The sequence below is a fragment of the Panulirus ornatus genome, chromosome 21 (assembly GCF_036320965.1).
Source record: "Panulirus ornatus isolate Po-2019 chromosome 21, ASM3632096v1, whole genome shotgun sequence".
Taxonomy (NCBI): domain Eukaryota; kingdom Metazoa; phylum Arthropoda; class Malacostraca; order Decapoda; family Palinuridae; genus Panulirus; species Panulirus ornatus.
The window spans coordinates 10,948,882-10,971,585 of record NC_092244.1 but is presented as its reverse complement, the minus strand read 5'-3'; the positions used below and the strand labels follow the sequence as shown (position 1 = coordinate 10,971,585).

General features: G+C 42.7%; 1 protein-coding gene across 2 annotated transcripts in view; it reads right to left on the bottom strand.

The window, feature by feature from the left end:
* The window catches only part of LOC139756355 (neural cell adhesion molecule L1-like), an 82,856-nt gene that overhangs the window by 13,067 nt on the left and 47,085 nt on the right, over nucleotides 1–22,704 (bottom strand). For both annotated transcript variants that reach the window (XM_071675720.1, XM_071675721.1), the window contains 2 exons: nucleotides 7,055–7,441; nucleotides 3,158–3,383 (listed from right to left, as the gene is read on the bottom strand). In XM_071675720.1, coding sequence (XP_071531821.1) covers nucleotides 3,158–3,383; nucleotides 7,055–7,221 — 393 coding nt within the window. In that variant the 5' untranslated portion in view covers nucleotides 7,222–7,441. The remainder of the gene's footprint in view (nucleotides 1–3,157; nucleotides 3,384–7,054; nucleotides 7,442–22,704) is intronic.

Here is a 22,704-nt window from a genome sequence, read left to right as displayed (position 1 = left end):
TCGTGTTAATCCTGGCTGCTTGTCGATAGCCCTCTTATCTCATCGCCGAGCGCCACCATTCACTCTCGCAATCCAACTTGGCTGGTTGGCGAGGAGCGTCCTTGAGCAGTACAGACACACACGTACAGTCACGTTCTCCTCATCTCAACACCGGAGTTGACGTGCTCCACACCTCGTCGAGGTCACGTCCAAACCTCACCTCCACACAGTGTGTCACTAGTCAAGAGGGACGACGCCTCCGTCGGTTTGAATGTCCCCCCGCCCGGTGTTACCTGACAAGTCTTGCAGGGGGGGAAGGTCTAAATTTGGGTTGTGGGGGGGGAAGCCTAAATACAGTGAATGCGGTGGGGGGCGGACGACAAGAATTCTTACGTAATCATCTACGTGATACGACGACTGACTCCTTGATATCGGAAGCCAGCCTCTTTGACGTCATAGAAATATCTCAAGAAACTCGACCAAATGGTAAAAGCTTTAGTAGATGAAAGAATACCCCCCCGTGAAAATCCGACCTCCCGCCCTGTGATAAAAACACCCTCCGTGAAACCGCAACTACCGTTGAAATATACAGTTAGAGGATTAATGTTTTTGCAATGCTGTGAAAGGAGTTTATCCTTACGAAGTTAAATTTAGTTCACAACCTGACGAGATGGTTCGATCAGGTTACCTCTGGTCGAGGTAGGCATCTGCGGTGCTCAAAGGATGTCAAGATAATGGTCAAGGTATGCAAAAAAAAATAAGGTGGTCCCTCTCTCCTTTTCTTTGGCAATACCCCGCCGCCGAAAATACGAAGCCAATGGTGAAGAGACGCCCTCAGCCTTATTAGCAGGTAGTCCAACTTGTCAGGTATTGTGTTACGATGGCATCACTCACCCCAGGGGGGAACTGCTGCCTTTCTTTGCTCTGCATTAGAGTTGTAATTTACGGCGGGGGGCAAACTTCCAAGGCGGACCGGGGTGTTAAACAGTTAAGGGGACGTGGGGGTCTGGTCTGGTCTGGTCTGGCCCCGTACGTACGCCATGACGGTCTGGACCGGAAGTCTGGTTGGTGAGCGCGACGGCGCGATGGTTGAGCAACGACTTTACGACCATTAGGTCTGTTGGGCCGGACTCTTGACCCCGGTCGTATAAGGGCATGGTTAAAAGGTCATAACAAAGGCTCGTGCAGATGTGATGTAAAGCCTATGCTTCGTATGCAAGCTGGAATGTGATGGACTCAAAGGTTGCACATATAAGAAGACAAACTACACTGCATGGTATTCCGATTTTTTCCCTCGGTGTTTTGAACGATCAGTTGTCAAAGATGACAGACATTATATCTATTGATCTTTCAGCAGAGGCAGTATTTACCTGATCACCGTTCACTCTCTTCTGTCTGGGATGGTGAAAGTGAAGAGTCACCAACAAATAACCATTCTCCAGTGGAGGTGTGCGCTGAGCCAATCAGCATCATCGATTTAGCCCTGGCAGAATGATCTGCGCTAATCAACAGTCACTTGTTAGTTCCCGGGAAGCTCTTAATAGCCAATCAGCGTTCATTTCACAATCTCTAAGGAAATAGTGTCCACCAATCAGCATCCAAGACGACACATCACAGGAAAGATTAATCAATGAATCAACATAAAGGAACATGTTCCACACCATGTCAACAAGTTCTTAATCAAAATAATAATCTAGAATTCATCCCCCTACATCAATTAGAAACCTTTAACATACACGAGTTTCTTTTAGTTTGTAAAAGTTTCAGAATAGTTTCAAAGATGACCGAAACGCTCAGGTAACGATTTACGAAACAGGAATGTTTATTGAAAATGAAAGGAAACAATAAGTTTGAAGAAGGGATTTATATATACCATACTAACGACCGTTTCAGATATCATATACATCATCATGGTTAGAATACAAACGATGATGGTATAAATATACCCGCACAAGTAATATATATATATATATATATATATATATATATATATATATATATATATATATATATATATATTGGAAAGGATCACAAATGAGCGCGTGATCAGGTATATTCCTGTGAGTCCACGGGGAAATGAAACAAGACAAGTTCCCAAGCGCACTTTCGTGTAAGAATCACATCATCATGAGAGATACAATATAGAAATATAAGTTAGTTGATATACAACGAAGAGACGTAGCTAGGACGCCATTTGCTAAACAAGTGACTACCCGAATGTAGGTCAAGTGCGTTCGAGTCTAGCAACAACGTATCAAAAACTTATGTGGACAAGAAGGGGAACTGTTTACAAATTTTATCAACATTAAAGCTATCCACTGTGTACAGATCTTTACTAATATTGATATTTCAGTTCTTTGTGCATTCAATAACAGAAAATTCAATGATATTTCTTGTGGTACAGGAGTTAGAGTGAATAGCTGAGATGGCATAACTCTAATCAATACAATGGTGCTTAAATTCCTTTAATGTAAATGTTGTCTTCAACTACAACAATACTATAAAGAATATCTTAATCAGGAATTCACCAGAAAGTTCTGCAGGATGCACCCGACCTACATTAGTCACTTGTTTACCAAATGGCGTCCTAGCTACGTCTCTTCGTTGTATATTAACTGACTGTTATATTTCTACGTTGTATATCCCCTGGTGATGTGATTATTACACGAAAGTGCACTTGGGAACTTAACGTGTTTCATATCCCCTTGGACTCATAGAATATATATATATATATATATATATATATATATATATATATATATATATATATATATATATATATATATATATATATATATATATATCTTGAAATTATCCTCAGCACCTGAAAAAATTCAAGATCTTTCTGGTTGGTGGATGTAGCTTGACGATGACGGCCTTAACGACCCTGGCCGTTGACTGGCCTTAAGCCCTAACAACCAACCACATACACACGCACTAACACACACACACACGTGTTCATACTGACACGCATACAGACATACCTCGATAGCTTAGATAATAACGATGATTATATTAGTAATGATAATAATAATACATAGGATAATAATAATAATAATAGTAATGATAATAATAATAATAATAATAATAATAATAATAATAATGATAATAATAATAATAATAATAATAATAATAATAATAATGATAATAATAATAATAATCATAATAATTCACTTACCGTCTTAGTACCGAGATTGTTGACCCGACACACAAGGTGGGCGGTTTGACCCTCCACCGCCGACACGTTCGAGGTCACGCTGGGGTCAAAGACAGGGTCAAAGAGAGTATTTAGGTAGTCGCTCCAGGAGGCGGGGTCAACGTCGACGACTTCGTCCATGCCCTCGACCACGCCCAGGTCGTCCGAGTGAGCGCCAAGGGGGTGGTCGTTCCTACGACTCCATGAGCTGTGTTTTCACGGGGTGGGAGTGAGGGAATAAATTTGATTAAAAAGGAATTCATATTCTGATGGTAAATAACACTAAATGTACGTATGAACCACTGTTGCCAACGGTGCGACCCTTGAGCACGACGGTACGACCCTTTGAGCACGATGGTACGACCCTTTGAGCACGACGGTACGACCCTTTGAGCACGACGGTACGACCCTTTGAGCACGACGGTGCGACCCTTGAGTATGATGGCGCTGGTTCTTCTGACCTGAGCCTAAAGGTCAATGGGTCAGAGTCCAGGCCATCACATCCAAAAGGTCGTGCCTTCGTGCTCGAGGGTCGTCCAGTCGTGACTGACGGTCGTATCACAGCTCTCAACGGGTTAAGGATTATCTGGTTAATGCTACACATAATTATGTCAAATACAGACAAGCGTGTGCCTCAGTTCTTCCCCAGATACACTGTTGAAGTTTAAACGTCATATGAAAAAAAAAAGAAAGAAATGACCATGTAACAAAGAATAAAAACAAGGCAGAATGATTTTTGATGCTACAAGGAGCAGAGAAAATGGACATTTTGTATTGCAAAGCATTCAAAGTCGGGAATAACTATTCATCTGTTTATCTACCTATCTATTCACGTATCTATTTATCCGTCTACATCTCAAGATATATATCTACTCCCTATCTATTAATCTATCAACATCCCAAGATATATGTCTCTGAAGTTTATATTTCCGACACCCATTTGCAAATCTACATCAGGTTTCCATATGATAAAAGAATGTCGTTTGTTTATAATATCTATCCACGGACGCCAGAGATAGTCACTTGAGTCTACAACCCTGTAACGGGGTTACACGCACAGGGATAGTCAACTATCCCATCCACAGGGACGGTCAACTATCCCACCCACAGGGACGGTCAACTATCCCACCCACAGGGATGGTCAACTATCCCACCCACAGGGACGGTCAACTATCCCACCCACAGGGACGGTCAACCATCCCACCCACAGGGATGGTCAACTATCCCACCCACAGGGACGGTCAACTATCCCACCCACAGGGACGGTCAACTATCCCATCCACAGGGACGGTCAACCATCCCATCCACAGGGACGGTCAACCATCCCACCCACAGGGACGGTCAACTATCCCACCCACAGGGACGGTCAACTATCCCACCCACAGGGACGGTCAACTATCCCACCCACAGGGACGGTCAACTATCCCACCCACAGGGACGGTCAACCATCCCACCCACAGGGATGGTCAACTATCCCACCCACAGGGACGGTCAACTATCCCACCCACAGGGACGGTCAACTATCCCATCCACAGGGACGGTCAACCATCCCATCCACAGGGACGGTCAACCATCCCACCCACAGGGACGGTCAACTATCCCACCCACAGGGACGGTCAACTATCCCACCCACAGGGACGGTCAACTATCCCACCCACAGGGACGGTCAACTATCCCACCCACAGGGACGGTCAACTATCCCACCCACATGGACGGTCAACCATCCCACCCACATGGACGGTCAACCATCCCACCCACAGGGACGGTCAACCATCCCACCCACAGGGACGGTCAACTATCCTACCCACAGGGATGGTCAACTATCCCACCCACAGGGACGGGCAACTATCCCACCCACAGGACTGGTCAACCATCCCACCCACAGGGATGGTCAACTATCCCACCTACAGAACTGGTCAGTCATCCCACCCACAAGGACGGTCAACCATCCCAGCCACAGGGGCGGTCAACCACAGGGACAGTAACCTGGATCATAGGTGCTGGCCTTCCAGTTGCAAAATGGCATGCGCCAAAGCTTGTACGCATCCCACGCTGGGGATTCCCATGTCCCTATGGGATACACGAAACTCAAGTTAAGGGATTATTCAGGGTAGGATTGCATGGGATTTATCCTAATGGTCACCTTCTTCTTTTTTTTCTTTTTTCTCTAACAGTGGCTGAGAGGCAGGGGAAAGCAAGAGTCTGGTGAGGTTACTGAAGGCATTCAGGTCGAGAGGAGTGTGGAGATTGGGACACATAGATAGATAGATAGATAGATAGATAGGTAGACAGATAGTTAGATAGGAAGAGAGATGGACAGATAGATAGACAGGCTGACTGATAAAGCTGACAAACAGATTAGGTAACGCAAAGGAGAGAGAGAGAGAGAGAGAGAGAGAGAGAGAGAGAGAGAGAGAGAGAGAGAGAGAGAGAGAGAGAGAGAGAGAGAGAGAGAGAGTATTCAGATCGGACCATCCATTCAAAATCTCATGTTACATTTTCATTCCATCCTGTACTATCACCGTAAAGATCACTTTGAAATATATATATATATATATATATATATATATATATATATATATATATATATATATATATATATATATATACATCAATAGATGGGCATAAAAGTATTACTTTACAACATTTCTTAACTATTTTTCGAAAGTAGTCATAAGCTCAGAACTCCATCACTATTTTCGTTCTCTCCTCCAAGTAATCTATGATGTTTACCTTTAATTAGGGGAGTCCTATTACACCTCTATTACGTGACCTTTGCACCTCAATCATGCTGTGACCCCCCCACCTGAGCGGCGAGATCAAGCCCACGGTCATTATGTCACGGGTCACGCGTGGGGGAATTGACCCGTGACTTGACCCCCCCCCAGGTCAAGAACATGATGACTTCCTCCTCCCCCCGAAATACAGTGTTCAGGTAGGAAAGGAAACTTGATTGGTGGCCAGGACTGAAATGAGAGAGAGAGAGAGAGAGAGAGAGAGAGAGAGAGAGAGAGAGAGAGAGAGAGAGAGAGAGAGAGAGAGAGAGAGAGAGAGAGAGAGAGTTTTTGTTGCGTGCCGAGAGAATTTGGGGGCGGAGGGAGGTAAGGGCTGGGAGAGCAGGTCTGGGGGAAGCTTGGTTTGGGAGAGCAGGTTTTAGAGTGTGAGGTTGGTGAGGGTGAGTTTGGGAAACTGGGTGGAGAGCGGGGTTGAAAGAATGAGGTTGAGTGAGTGGCTTTGGGAGAGTGTGATTACGACAGGCGGGTCTGAAAGAGTGAGAGTTGTGGAACAAGGGCCGAAAGAGGGATGCTGGGAGAGTAGAGGTGGGAGAGTGGAGTTTGCAGGATGGGAGTTGGGAGAGTGGAGTTTATAGGATGGGAGTTGGGAGAGTGGGTTTCTTGTGCCAGGAGGAGGTGGCAAAGGAGCTTGTGAGTAAGAAAATCCCATTCGGGAAAAAATGCACGGGGGGGAAAGAAAAGGGTTCAAGATTCGGTTCGCGAAACATGATCCAAATATTCTCAGTAACGTTGCCCCCTCCCCGACACAATTTATGACGTTACTGCGCCTATGAATTATTCTGGCGGCTTCTCCTCCTCCACCTCCTCTATTCATCAAAGGTCGCTTCCACATATTTTAGCGGCGAGAGACGATAATATATTGGTATACATGAAGCTTGTGTTTTTTAGGAAATTTCATACGCAGGTTCGGAGCTTCGGATCTGGAACAGAGTGAACCCGATGCCAATGTTTACAAAGTCTGTACGTTGTCACTTCGACTGCGAAACTGTTCTCTTATCATAATGGATCATCTTTCAACGTAACTACCGTAAAAGAGAAGTTATGTACATTTACATCAACGTGATACAAATACTGGCAAACTTACCTACAGAAACAAAGGTGAGAATCCTGAAGCAGAGGCCGGACCACGTACAGCGATGCGCGCTTGATCCCGTATCCGGCATCGTGATCTCCGTGTCCGCTGATTAATCCGGTAATCAACACAACCGTAATGATATCACCAGCCCACCGCCTAATGATCCTCCTGACCATCTACCGTGAGTGGCTGACACATCTTGCGGAAACGATGCGAAACAGTTCCATCGGCGAGACGAGACAGCGAAGCGTGGATGCGAGCGTGGCTTGCGACTTGGCTCCCGTGCATGTTGGTAGGGCGTCAGGGGGTTCTTAGCTTCTTCGCCAGCGAGCACTACAGAGAGCTGGCCTTCCTCATGCTTGCTTCAAAAGCACAGCCGGGTACTCTCTAGGTCACCTAGAAGGGGAGAGGAAGATCAAGTATTAGCGAGAGAACAGCATTCGTTTCTTGTGTAGATTTACCTTACCCTTTTAAGCTGGTGAGTATGACCCATGAGTACGACTTGAGTATGACGGCACGACCCTCGGGTGTAAGGGGGAGGGGGGGAGGTGAGCTTTAGCCTGACCCTATAGGATCGGGTCAAAGGTCAGGTCATCATAACTAAGGGTCATACTACCGTGCTGAAGGGGGGTTAACGATGGTTCAGGGGTTAGGAACAGGTCGTTATAAGGAATAAGTTATAAGTTCTGTTCTTTCCAGTAACGTGTTGTATTTTAGGAAAACATGTGAACATCGAGGCGGAAAAAAAAACTACGCTAATGAACACAACAGGATACCATCATTTTCCTCGCCAGGGAATTATGAAACCTGTGCAAGCCAATTTTTCCTTTAATTACAAGACTTTTGAGCTTGGTCGACCATAAATGTTCACAAGTTACGATTCCTGATACGAATCACTTGCGTATATCTGGATCAGGCTCGAAGCTGTGTATGGTCGTTGTGGCCACTCCAGTGAGCAGCAAATTCGTATAGAGAACATAATGAAGGCTTGATGTAAGAAATCTGATCATTTGATAATTTGGATCATGTGTATTAGATCCGCACTGTTTTTTTGTTTCGAAATGTGAGTCTCAGAACCCTGCCAGATTTTCCGAATATTCTTTCATCGTTGTATATTTTAATCTAATCATGCACTCTTTTACTTCTACACATATGTTAAATATTCAGCACTGTTTTACCAGCAAACAAGGGCAAGTCTTCAAAATAAAGGAGAGCAGACGATTAGAATACAAAGGTAACTGGTAACTCCACTGTAGCAAGTTCCCGTAATCCATTGTATTCGACAGTTTTCCTATCATAGCAGGGCCATCGCTAAATAAAGAAAGGGACATCAGGCGTACCACTGTATGACAATATCCAGGCCAATACATCAAAACTCTTTTCCCACTTTCAAAACGTGAAGCACAGAGTGTGGCCATACTTCAGTTGTACACTGTTTACAGAAGTTTCCCCGGGGTGTATTATATATATATATATATATATATATATATATATATATATATATATATATATATATATATATATATATATTATACTTTATTCTTTGTCGCTGTCTCCCGCGTTAGCGAGGTAGCGCAAGGAAACAGTCGAAAGAATGGCCTAACCCACCCACATACACATGTATATATATACACGTCCACGCACATATACATACCTATACATCTCAACGTTTACATATATATACACACAGACATATACATATATACAAATGTAAAAAATTCATACTGTCTGCCCTTATTCATTCCCGTCGCCACCCCGCCACACATGAAATGACAACCCCCTCCCCCCGCATGTGCGCGAGGTAGTGCTGGGAAAAGACAACAAAGGCCATATAAATATATATATATATATATATATATATATATATATATATATATATATATATATATATATATATATATATATATATATATATATATATCAAACCGTATATAAGACAGCGACTTGAAGACGGGAATTAGAAACATCTAGTGACTAGGGGGAAGGTGGAAACGTGGAAGTAAGGTGGACAGTCAGCTAGGCCAGCTCGGCTCAAGGTCTCCAGCAAGGTCTGGGACGCGCCACAAGAGCCACCCTGAGGACCGAGCCTGATGCTTTTGTTTCGCCGGAGTAAAAGATATCCGGCACCAGAGGTGGGTTGGGGGTTGGTGGTGGGGTTTTTGGACGGTCGGTGTCGTGGTGGTGGTGGTTGGGGGTTAGGGTTTTGCTTGAGGTTTGTGATGAGCGAAGCCGAACGCGGGCCAGGCTCCAGCCATTTGGCTCCGTCAGGAGGCTTAAAGTTGACGGGAAGAGGAGGTTCTGGTACGTACAAACACAACAACAGACACATCTTACAACAAACACAACAACATACACACCCTACAACAAACACAACAGAAGACACACCCTACAACAAGCACAGGAGAAGACACTCTATACAACAAACACAGCAGAAGACACTCTATACAACAAACACAGCAGAAGACACTCTATACAACAAACACAGCAGAAGACACTCTATACAACAAACACAGCAGAAGACACTCTATACAACAAACACAGCAGAAGACACTCTATACAACAAACACAGCAGAAGACACTCTATACAACAAACACAGTAAAACACAAGTCACTGTATAAAACATTTTCACATGACAACGAGGACACTCAAAGAAGAAGGCATTAAAACACAATAAAATATTACACAATAAATGACACATTAAAGCATAAACATAGGATAAAACACACACGCAGGAATATAAATAAATTGACCCAGAACGGAGGCAAGAAGGACCAATGGGTGACAGCCACAACCATCAAGTTTGTAAACCAGTTTGGTGATATGGACGATGTACGAAAAGGGTAAACATATAACCACCAAAAGCTATAACAAGAAACTAAGCAAAAAAAAGAAAAAAAAAAAATCTTTGCACAAAAGACATAAAGAGGGACTCCTTATAGCAGCAGAGAAGTAAAGGGATAACAAAAATGATGAAATTGTTGATATGCTACAGCATACGAAAGTGAAATAAAACTGCATGACGATAGAGAATGTTCATCCAGAGACACACAGATAAAACTAAAATATTCACGAGGACAAACACACAGAAGGACGAACGCACGTACACAAATACTAACACACACACACACACACACACACACACACACACACACAGAAAAGGCACATAATACTGAAGGACAGACAGACATACAGACTGCCACGACCCCCCACTCCCATAACAAGAACACAACTGATGGGTCCCTTGCACTGCCGTTCCACAATTAAAATGATTAATATCCCTTGGCATTGATTCATCTGTAACATTTATGTAAATTTATTTAACTGAATACACGTATCGTGTTCACTGCGATATTTTATTCACTGTATAAAAAGATATATATATATATATATATATATATATATATATATATATATATATATATATATATATATATATATATATATATATATATATATATATATATAAAATGCAATCTTTTTTTCATCTTTTTGATCACTGATGAGTTTTCCCAACTGTCGAATGTTGTTAGATATTTTCATAACCCTCTTTCTCTCTTTTTGTGGGTCATAATATCTTTCTTTCAACCTTTTATTCTTATATATAAACTTTTCCATTTCTTTCCCCTCTTCAGCTTCGAGAGCTGACAAAAGGAACTTCTTGATTAAATTCTTTTTTGTTTTCCATCCTGACACCCCAGTTTCTAATATTCTTCCACAGGGCGATCAGCATTTGGCGTCCGCTTGCTAAGCCTAGCCCCAGACATGAAGGCTTGGCTGTTAACAGTTACGTACCAACAACCCTCGCAAGGCTCACTGCAGGGCCTACGTACCATCCCTCGCAAGGCTCACTGCTGGGCCTACGTACCAACCCTCGCAAGGCTCACTGCAGGGCCTACGTACCATCCCTCGCAAGGCTCACTGCAGGGCCTACGTACCATCCCTCGCAAGGCTCACTGCAGGGCCTACGTACCACCCCTCGCAAGGCTCACTGCAGGGCCTACGTACCATCCCTCGCAAGGCTCACTGCAGGGCCTACGTACCACTCCTCGCAAGGCTCACTGCAGGGCCTACGTACCACCCCTCGCAAGGCTCAATGCAGGGCCTACGTACCATCCCTCGCAAGGCTCACTGCAGGGCCTCGTAGTAAGTGCTATGACCCCCAGACATGGCAGGACACCACCGAGTTAAAAGCTGTGGTATTTTCTTTTTTTTTTTTTTTTTTTTTTTTTTACACCAGTAGCCGAACTCAGTGTCCATTCAGCTACCAACCAGATGAAGGATGAACAGTTGGGTGAGTCGTGCACCGTCTGCCCTCGCCCGGGGATCGAACCCCAGGCCAATGGATTAGAAGTCAGAAGACTCTAACCTACAACACCACAGAGGCGCTTTGACCGTAACTTTGTCTGACAGTAACACTCCACTCTGTTAATTCTCTCATAAGGTGAAAAATAGAGAAATACTTTAATAAAACCCTTATCAACGTTATGGAGAAACCTGGCTGCTGTTCAGTGATTTCCTATCCAATCAGCGTAAAAGTATTATACCTCAAAGCTCTTCATTGACTGTTATCATTCTGTGTAAGTTCCAATTACTCTCCCATCCTTCGTGTTTTTTTTCCCTCCATATCTACATATTCTCTAGAAGTCTTTGAACATTGGTGTTGCATCGAAAAGAAAAGAGAAGAAAAGAGAAAATGTTCCAGCACTCACACTGTTGACCTGGAATCTGTTGGGTCAAAATGAAATTGGCGTTCTTCTTGTACCTTATGATAAAAGAGACCAGGGTCTGTAATCTTATGATTTTAAATTTGTCTTCCAATATTTCTTGTCGCAGTAAAGCTAAGTATTAAGACCAGAAGCTGCTGGTGTTTCTTACAGATTCGTAAATGACTTCGTATATATATTTTTCCCCCCACCCCCACAAAGGTATCACAGGCATGGAAGATTTTCATTACCACGAGAATTTTTTTAACTTTTTCAATAGAAAGTATTAAAGGTTGAATATATATATATATATATATATATATATATATATATATATATATATATATATATATATATATATATATATATATATATATATATTGGAAAAGATCAAACACACACACACACACACACACACACATATATATATATATATATATATATATATATATATATATATATATATATATATATATATATATATATATATATATAATACTGCTGCGGGGAGATGAGGTAAGGAGCCAGGATGAAGTATTAGTTTTATTGCACGAGTTATGAGAAGATGTAATTATACGGGTCAGAGGGTATAAGCTTTTCGTAATGACCTACGCTATTGCATGAAATGAAAGAGAGAGAGAGAGAGAGAGAGAGAGAGAGAGAGAGAGAGAGAGAGAGAGAGAGAGAGAGAGAGAGAGAGAGAGAGAGAGAGAGAGAATGTGAATAGACGAGTTAGTCAACTGGCTATTTCACTTTTTAGTCCTAACGATTGCCAGGGGCCCTTAAGGCCAGTAATAACCACCAGTTAAACCAACCTGATTACCATCCAGGCGTTTAAAATACTTCTAAGGACATACACTCGCCCCACTAAGTACACGGCCCTTCCCTTGGGGTAGAAACGAAACGATAAAAACATAGGTCGTCTTCCAGACAATACAATAATCAACACGATGTATGCAGGCTTCGTTGTTTTTAACTTTTATTAAGCTCATTTATTCCCTAATCAAACTGTAAGACATTCATTTTCTCTTTACAATCGTCTATGAATAATATGACCATTTGTGCTATATTACAGATAAATAAGTTGAACTGCGTTAAACATTCTTTTTTTTTTATAATTTGTAATAGCGTAAAGTTAACTATGAATTTTGGTGCCTCTCGTTTATAATAAATAATATCTTTCTATCTTTGTATTCGCACCATAATAAATAATCTAATTACCACTAAGTTTACATACAATTATTAAATTATCTTCATAATTCGTCATTAATTACACAAAAATCATCTACACGTGTCAAATGTTTCGAACGAATTATGAGAGAGTTCCCAGTTATAATAAGAGTTCCCAGTTATAATAAGAGTTCCCAGTTATAATAAGAGTTCCCAGTTATAATAAGAGTTCCCAGTTATAATATACCTTTCCACGTGAATCCTCCAACATGACAGAATTATCCAGAACGACCCACACCAGCAGATAACGACGCATGAATCGTTCGAATCACTTTATATTACCATATAGATTGGGTCTGACACCTATTCGCTTTCTGTCATCCGTGGTGGAATTATCTCTTGAAATAAAGTAATCATCTTTGCGAACAGGATTTGGTTAATTGAGTATGGCGAGCCTCTTGTATTGGTGTCAGAATACGGATTCCCTATAATCAAAATGACCGAGGCCTTAGTCAGGTATATATATATATATATATATATATATATATATATATATATATATATATATATATATATATACAATATTCACCATCGGTAATGATGAGCCATGGCGTCATGGAGATTATTATACCGTTCGGTTAATACCTGTAGCTAGGGGAAAAAATTGTGTTTACCTTACAATTATGATGTAGCTGAGCGGATGTAATGCATCACTCTGTCAATTATGACGAAAAAAAAAAGAAAAATGAGCTTAGCACAGAAACCCTCATATCATATATATATATATATATATATATATATATATATATATATATATATATATATATATACCAGTCCTCCCTACCCCACCACGTTATAACCCAACCTAAAAATGAATTACTTCTCTCCCGATGCCATGGCTAACCCCATTACTTCAGCATATTCTGAAAAGCCGTCCATTATAAGAGCCATTCTGACTTCAGTCATGGAATATTTTTCTTTTTCTTTTTTTTTCCCTCCTCCTCCTCCTCCTCTCTTCAAAGTCTTTCATCGTTCCCTTTCATGAGCCAGTTCATTATTCAGAGCATGAAAAATAGCTAGGAGGAGCTAACTCCCCCCCCCTCTCCCGTCTCTACCAACCCTCTCCTACTGTTGAAACATCGACGAGATAAGTTCAAAAGGGGAAATCATTCTCGAACGTTGATTTTCGTTTTTATACATACTATTTCCCGCGTTAGCGAGGGAGCGTTCAGGAACAGATGACGGGGGGCCTTGAGAGAGAAAAATCCTCACTTGGTTCCCTTCTCTGTTCCTTTTCTCTTGGGAAAGTTAAACAGGAGGGGAGGATTCCTAGTCGCCCACACCCACCCCTTTAATTAGTCGCCTTTTACGACACGCAGGGAATACGTGAGAAGTATTCTTTCTCTCCTGTCCCCAAGGATTTATATATATATATATATATATATATATATATATATATATATATATATATATATATATATATATATATATATATATATATACATCGTCGACACAGTAATTATTAAGTTACTGCAGTTTCCACACTCAGGTTATACCTCCTGTAGATTCGTTCCAATTGGTGATTAACCAATCATCCCCAAATGCTGAATGACCAGTCACATAAACCAATTAAATTTCAATAATTTCCCAGAGAAAATAAGAGAGAGAGAGAGAGAGAGAGAGAGAGAGAGAGAGAGAGAGAGAGAGAGAGAGAGAGAGAGAGAGAGAAAAGATAGGATATGTTTAATCTGTTGGAGCGTCATTTTTCAAAGCGAAACTTCATATTGTTTTTTCTTAACTATTTTACGATGATCATTTTCAATCAATCATCCTCACCTTCTACGCTCCATCATCCTCACCTTCTACGCTCCTTCTTCCTCACCTTCTACGCTCCTTCATCCTCACCTTCTACGCTCCCTCATCCTCACCTTCTACGCTCCTTCTTCACTATCACTTAGGGAACTCGGCATCAAGCATCTGTTTCGATATTTCATTACAAAACCACACGATACTTGACCGCGGTATGTGGGGGGCGCCGCGCATAAAATTTTCCTTGAGTTAACCTTGGACTTCATAGTCTCATTAAACTCACATCGCGTCTCCACTCTACATTACCTCAAGCATCCGCACGTAAAGTGAAGGTACATCACGCTATATAATCCTGTATAATTTTTCATAGCCGCAAGACACTTCCCAGAACCTCCCACCACCATCCCGCATGCCTTAACCTACCCACACTTAGCTTCACATATCGACATAATAACTTCACATAACTTTCACATGTATTCACATAACCCTGCATAACCTCACAATACCTTCACATAACCCGGGCGTAACATCTTGCTCACACAACCCACAATAAACGCCCACGACTACATCTTAACCTGGTTTACTGAAGGTGGAGCAACGGGGCTGAATTCTTAGATATACTTTATCTCTTTCCTTACTTTCTCCTTGACCGCCACCACACACACACACACACACACACACACACACACACACTGCAAGGAACCTTCCCACCCAAGCTCCCCCCCCCACCAGCCTTCCTCTCCCTCTAGTCAACCATCAGGAGAAAATATTCATAGCTTTACCGTCGACCACCTGCGCCTGCTCGACTCACATACCCTAATACGTATTTCCATACTGACGGTTCTCCGTTTGTGTGGACGCACCTAAACCTCGTGTGACCTTTTCAACACGTGTGTAAACTTATTATTTTTTTTTCTCGTCTTCACTCTTTGGCAGGGAACAACTGACACCGCATTATCTCGTGGTATATCGTTACACGAACCATTCTGACCCAGAAACATTACAATTAGGAATAGGGTATTCATCACACAGCTTCGTCAGCCCTTAATCTACAGGCTCGTCCTGGGCCCATCATGGCACACCACCGACCAAAGAGGAGGACCCCTTCCCCCCTTCGTTTCCCTTGACCTTGTTGGCATAAGGTTTTTTTTTTTTCATAATTATTATATGCAATTGCGATCATGGTCTAAAAACCTGGGGGGGACTGTGGTGAAAACAGTGCTACAGAATCGTCAATTGTAATCATGCAAAAAGTGCGCCCGAATCATTGGAATAATTACCCACTTTAGTCGGGGAAGATAATTGATTCAAATTTTGAATGGGAAGTTATTACTCGATAAACGACCATTTAACTGTGTTTATCAGGGCATACTAATGTAAAATTATACGGTTAAGTAGATTATCATGCAGATATTATTCATATATATATATATATATATATATATATATATATATATATATATATATATATATATATATATATATATTCGTTGTATATCAACTGACTGCTATATTTCTTTCTTGTATCTCCCCTGATGATTTGATTATTACACGAAAGTTCACTTGGGAACTTATCGTGTTTCATTCCCCCGTGGACTCATAGGAATATATATATATATATATATATATATATATATATATATATATATATATATATATATATATATATATATATATATATATCAACATAGTCTCCGCCGCGTGTGCAGTCCACCTGGTTCTTACCTCCTCTCCGTGTTCTATATTTCCTTATGTTGTAGGCTCTTCCGTTCAGACATATTCCTTACCTTCCAATTTGTTCCATGGAAGGAAAAAAAAAATTAACCTTACCTCTGACTGACACTAGAGACACAGCACCTCAAGAAGGTGTTCAAGAATTCCCGGTCGTTTGTTACGCTTTAACGATGACGGCCTTAATTAATGGCCCTTGGCAGTCCAATGGCCTAAACCCCAAAATAACTACTAACCAACCACCTAACCATCAGTCAACAAGGCCATGCGTAAGACGCAAATATCGAGAGAGACTGTATTTCAATGTGTCTGGAAAATAAGGGGGAAAAAAACACAGAAAGAGGAAATGATTATGTAAGTGATGAGTTATGATTGGATCGTTCTTTTGAGTTAGGGCTACAAGGGTATCATATATCTTAGAAAACGGGCTTCAAGGTTACTTCCACTCCAATTATCTTGAAAACATACTTTGAAGGTCAATCTAAGGCTATAAGGTATCATATATCTTAGAAAACGGACTTCAAGGTTACCTCCACTCCAATTTTCTTTAAAAGCGTACTTTAAAGGCCAATCTAAATCTCTTAGACGAAATGTACTTCAAATTATCTTCAAAAAAGGAATCCAAGGTCATCTAACTGTAATCATCATTTCTAAAAAGGAATCCAAGGTCATCTAACTGTAATCATCATTCTAAAAAGGAATCCAAGGCCATCTAACTGTAGCTATCATTTCTAAAAAGGAATCCAAGGCCATCTAACTGTAGCTATCATTTCTAAAAAGGAATCCAAGGCCATCTAACTGTAGCTATCATTTCTAAAAAGGAATCCAAGGCCATCTAACTGTAGCTATCATTTCTAAAAAGGAATCCAAGGCCATCTAACTGTAATCACCTTAAAACAATGGATGTCGACAAATTAGATTTAATGCCCTCAAAGTTCTCTTGTAAGAAAGTCTCCGTGACCTGAGGTGGTTGTGGTGTGTCATGGCGTTGCCCGTGTCTCATAACATACACTTACGGTCCAATATGTCTTCCAGTTATGTTTTTGCAATTTGAGAGAACCTCGCCTAGAATAACAACGTATCTTTGCTCTAATGGTAAGGCAATGCCATACTCTAAATATAACATGAGGAAAAATAAACGCGTTACCGTTAGAAGCAAAGATAGTGTCCCCTGAGTACAAAATGAAGAAGAAGATAAAGAGGAGGAGAATGAATATAATAATCTAGGAAATTACATAATGAAATAGAAAGGAGGGAAACGGGAAAAAAAAAGAGGCATGCGTGTTATTCACCGAGTGGGTACTATGTAATCCCACGGTGAATAATTTCTGTAAGTTATGTAATTACAGTTATTTTAAGTTGTGACTGCAGACTTAATGAGATCTTGATGAGATTATATGAGATTACAACAAAAATCTATTATGACAGACGTCACAGTCAGCAGTACACAACAAATTAAAGTTGTATATCATTGAATTACGTAGGCAATAGTTAATGTGCTCTGCTGTGGAACTTCTCATAAAACCTGTCATTTTTATTGAAGTCGAGGGGTAACTTTACTTTTCCTCTGCCCCTTATACTTGAAGGGACTGAATAGATTATCCTGCCTTCAAACGTTGAATTTAGAAGCTGTTGAGCGCGGATATGTGATTCTTGAACACGACAGTGCGAACCTTGAGCAATCCTACCCACGAACACGAAGGTACGACCCTTGAGCACGAAGGTACCATACGTGAACACGACGGTAAGACCCTAGAATACGACGTACGACCCTTGAGGAAGACGGTACGACCCTTGAGGAAGACGGTATGACCCTTGAGCACGACGGTGCGACCCTTGAGCACGACGGTGCGACCCTTGAGGACGACGGTAAGACCCTTGCGCACGACGGTACGACCCTTGAGCACGACGGTGCGACCCTTGAGCACGACGGTAAGACCCTTGCGCACGACGGTACGACCCTTGAGCACGACGGTGCGACCCTTGAGCACGACAGCACGACCCTTGGGCACGACGGTGCGACGCTTGAGCACGACGGTACGACCCTTGAGCACGACAGCACGACCCATGAGCACGCTGGTACGACCCTTGGGTATGATGGCTTGCTCTTTGACCTAACCCTTAAGGATCAGGTCAAAAGGGCTGGGCCATCATTTCAAATCCTTGACCAGCTTTCACTGTTTTGGATAATTCAACTCCAACTCGAAGTCAATTATTGTGATATATTGAAGGGAAATAATCACAGCGTTTGTTTATATTGCTCATATTTTACCACTAATGTGGGCAACTGTTTATTTAGAGTTACAGAGTAAAGCAATATAAACAATATATATATATATATATATATATATATATATATATATATATATATATATATATATATATATATATAATGAATTAGAACACTCATGTGCTAATTAGGCCTTTTAGTATATCAATTCCAGTACAAAAAAAAAAAAAAATAAAAGATACAGATTTAATCGTCAGAAACCCAACTGAGTAAAAGTTGTTCATTAGAGTTAAGAGAAAAGACCTTGAGTGTTTTAAACCTCAACCATTATGACCTTGAGAGGTAAGGGTCAATATTGCATCCAGCGTAATTACGGAACCCAGGAATTACGGCAGTGGAAGGGTAGTTCACCACATGAAAAGGAAATCTAGTGTTTTGTGTGTGCGTGTGTGTGTGTGTGTGTGTTCATAAATATTCAGCAAACACATCAGGATATGAGATGAGAGAGAGAGAGAGAGAGAGAGAGAGAGAGAGAGAGAGAGAGAGAGAGAGAGAGAGAGAGAGAGAGAGAGAGAGAGACTCAATGCTCGTTTTAATTTTCAACCACAAATTTTTTTTCTTTGAACATTTTACGTGGATGGCGTCAGACCTCTGTGTGTGTGTGTGTGTGTGTGTGTGTGTGTGTGTGTGATGTAGGAAGTAGATATGGTATAAAATGTGTCTTAATCTTATAAAATTTATGAGTTACAGTTTATGTTCTACGCTTACTCGTCGGAAGGTATAAAATCCCGAGTTGTTCTATACTGTTTTCCGTCTCTCTCTCTCTCTCTCTCTCTCTCTCTCTCTCTCTCTCTCTCTCTCTCTCTCTCTCTCTCTCTCTCTCTCAGTGTTTCACTCACACAATTCACTCTCACATTAATCTCTCTCCCGCCACACACCTCACTCCCACAGTAATCTCTCCTATACATCTCACCCCCCCACGGTAATCTATCCACCGCCACACACCTCACTCCCACAGCAATCTCCCCCGCCACACCTCGCTTCCACAACCACATCTCGCTCCCACAGTAGTTTCCCTATCCCCACACACACCTTCCTCCCACAGTAATCTCTTCCACAACCACATCTCACTCCCACAGTAGTGTCCCTACCCCTACATACACCTTCCTCCCACAGTATTCTCTTTCACAACCACACCTCACTCCCACAGGAATTTTCCTAGACCCACAAACCTTCCTCCCACAGTATTCTCTTCCACAACCACACCCCACTCCCACAGGAATTTCCCCACACACCTTCCTCCCACAGTAATCTCTTTCACAACCACACCTCACTCCCACAGGAATTTCCCTACACACCCACACACCTTCCTCCCACAGTAATATCTCTCCCACACACCTCACTCCCACAGGAATTTTCCTAAACCCACAAACCTTCCTCCCACAGTAATCTCTTTCACAACCACACCTCACTCCCACAGTAATTTCCCCACACACCTTCCTCCCACAGTAATCTCTTTCACAATCACACTTCACTCCCACAGTAATTCTCCTACCCCCACACACACCTTCCTCCCACAGTATTCTCTTCCACAACCACACCCCACTCCCACAGGAATTTCCCCACACACCTTCCTCCCACAGTAATCTCTTTCACAACCACACCTCACTCCCACAGGAATTTCCCCACACACCTTCCTCCCACAGTATTCTCTTTCACAAGCACACCTCACTCCCACAGTAATCTCTCTCCCACACACCTCACTCCCACGGTAATATCTCCCCCAGAGCGGCCACTCCAGCACAACCTGGGAACACAACAGCAGCAGCAGGAGAACCCAGCCACGTCAGAAGCCGGGCCCGACCAAGTGGCGGCCGGGATCACGCGAGGAGATGAGCCAGATGACCCGCGGCTTGAAACACAAGGATGGCGGCCCAGGGTCTCCTGCAGAAGGATCTCGTGGAAGGATTTCCTGTAGGCCGTCGCTCACCTGTAGAAGGATCGCGAGGGGAAGGATCCTACGGGTTAGCGCCTCCTGTGGACGGATGATCACAGCAGGCGATCCTGCAGCTTTGCGCTGTCTCTAGTAGGATCGCGAGGGGAAGATCCTGCGGGTTTGCGCCTCCTGTGGACGGAAGATCACAGGAGGCGATCCTGCAGCTTTGCGCTGTCTGTAGTAGGATCGCGAGGGGGAAGATCCTGCGGGTTTGCGCCTCCTGTGGACGGAAGATCACAGGAGGCGATCCTGCAGCTTTGCGCTGTCTGTAGAAGGATCGCGCGGGGGGAGGATCCTGCGGGTTAGCGTTGCCTACATAAAAGATCGCGGGGAAGGATCCTACGGGCTTGCGCTGACTGCAGAAGGATCACGGGGGAGGGATCCTGCAGGTTGACGCTACGTGTGGAAGGATCTACACCATGCATTTAATTCCGCCCCTCCCCAACTCCTACACACACACACACACACACACACCTCCTTTTCCTATCAATCAAATGGGAAGTCTATCAATAAGACAGTGTGGAGAGAGAGAGAGAGAGAGAGAGAGAGAGAGAGAGAGAGAGAGAGAGAGAGAGAGAGAGAGAGAGAGAGAGAGAGAGAGAGAGAAGGAATTAAAAATGATAAAAAAAAAAAAAAGTGATATGATCAGCTGACGTGAGAGGGGCTCGAACCGGTGTGCCGTAATTTCCGAGACGATTACGGCAGCTGCCCTGCTAATTGATCACGCCACGGACGGACTCAGGAGAGTGCGTTGGCTGCTGGCTAACGCACCCTGAAGTGCGGGGTTGGGGTCTTGTGCCTCAAACGCACCCTTCCGTACGGGAAGTCAGTCATCCATGCCCATCACAGACGCACTCAGGGCAGTGTGTGGTTGATGATGGCACTCGACGCACCTATAAAGAGTGCGTTGCTGGCCTGCGCTGCAGTCAGGGAAGCGCTGCTGGTCACGCCCCTGACGCACCCAATAGATTGGCTATCATCACGCAACTAACACACTCATGAAAGTACGTTACCAATCCCATCCCTAACGCAACCAGGAGAGTGTGTTACCAATCCCACCACCAACGAACCCAGGAGAGTCCGTGACGAGTCGCACCTCAAACGCCCCCCCGGGAGAGTATGTCGTCAGTCCTACCATGAACGCACTCATATGAGTTACCAATCCCACCACCAACGCACCCAGGATAAGTTACCAATCCCACTACTAACGCACTCAGGAGAGACCTGTCTGCAGTTGAATCACCAACACACTCGTGAGAGTTCGTTACCAATCCCAACGCAATTCGGACAGTACCAATCAAGCCACCAACGCACCCAGAAGATAATGTTACCAATCATACTACAAACGCACTCAGAAGAGTATGTCCGGTGGAATATTACGGAGTATATTATCCATTACTCTATAGCTTCTATATTCACACTCTCACTTCGCTATACCTTTGATAAGAGACTAAGATATAATCGCTATAATCGGATAATACAAATCTCATTCGATCTCTTAAATTCCCGGCAACTTCTAATTTCACGGGAAAAAAATATACCAATTTTCTTCACCATCTTTCACGCCGATCACGGTCTTACACCAGAAAAAATACAAAAAAAAAAAAAAGAAAAAATCGAATTAGTTTTCCTTAGAATGTATAATCTATTTTCCTTCATATTTTCCCTTTAATCTCTCGACCTCGCGGGGTCTTTGAGTTCGTGACGCCCTAAAACCTCGTTCTAATTCCAGTTTAGGATTATTTACCTCTGTAATAAGTCCATAAGGATGATGGTCATATCTTCTCTGAATATATAATTTCACCCCTGCAGACAATGGGCCCCCTGGCTACCATTTTCTAAGTCCGGTGTCAGTATGGACTTCGGTAATTGGCAGAGCAGTTCGTGCCCGAGTTATGCATTTGGGTCAGTGGTTGGTATCCGGTATGTAGCGTTCGTTCTAAGAGACTTTGGGTTAGCGTGGGGGATGGGGGGTTAGTCCTCGCTATACCGTGTGTAATATCTAACACAAGGTGTGGC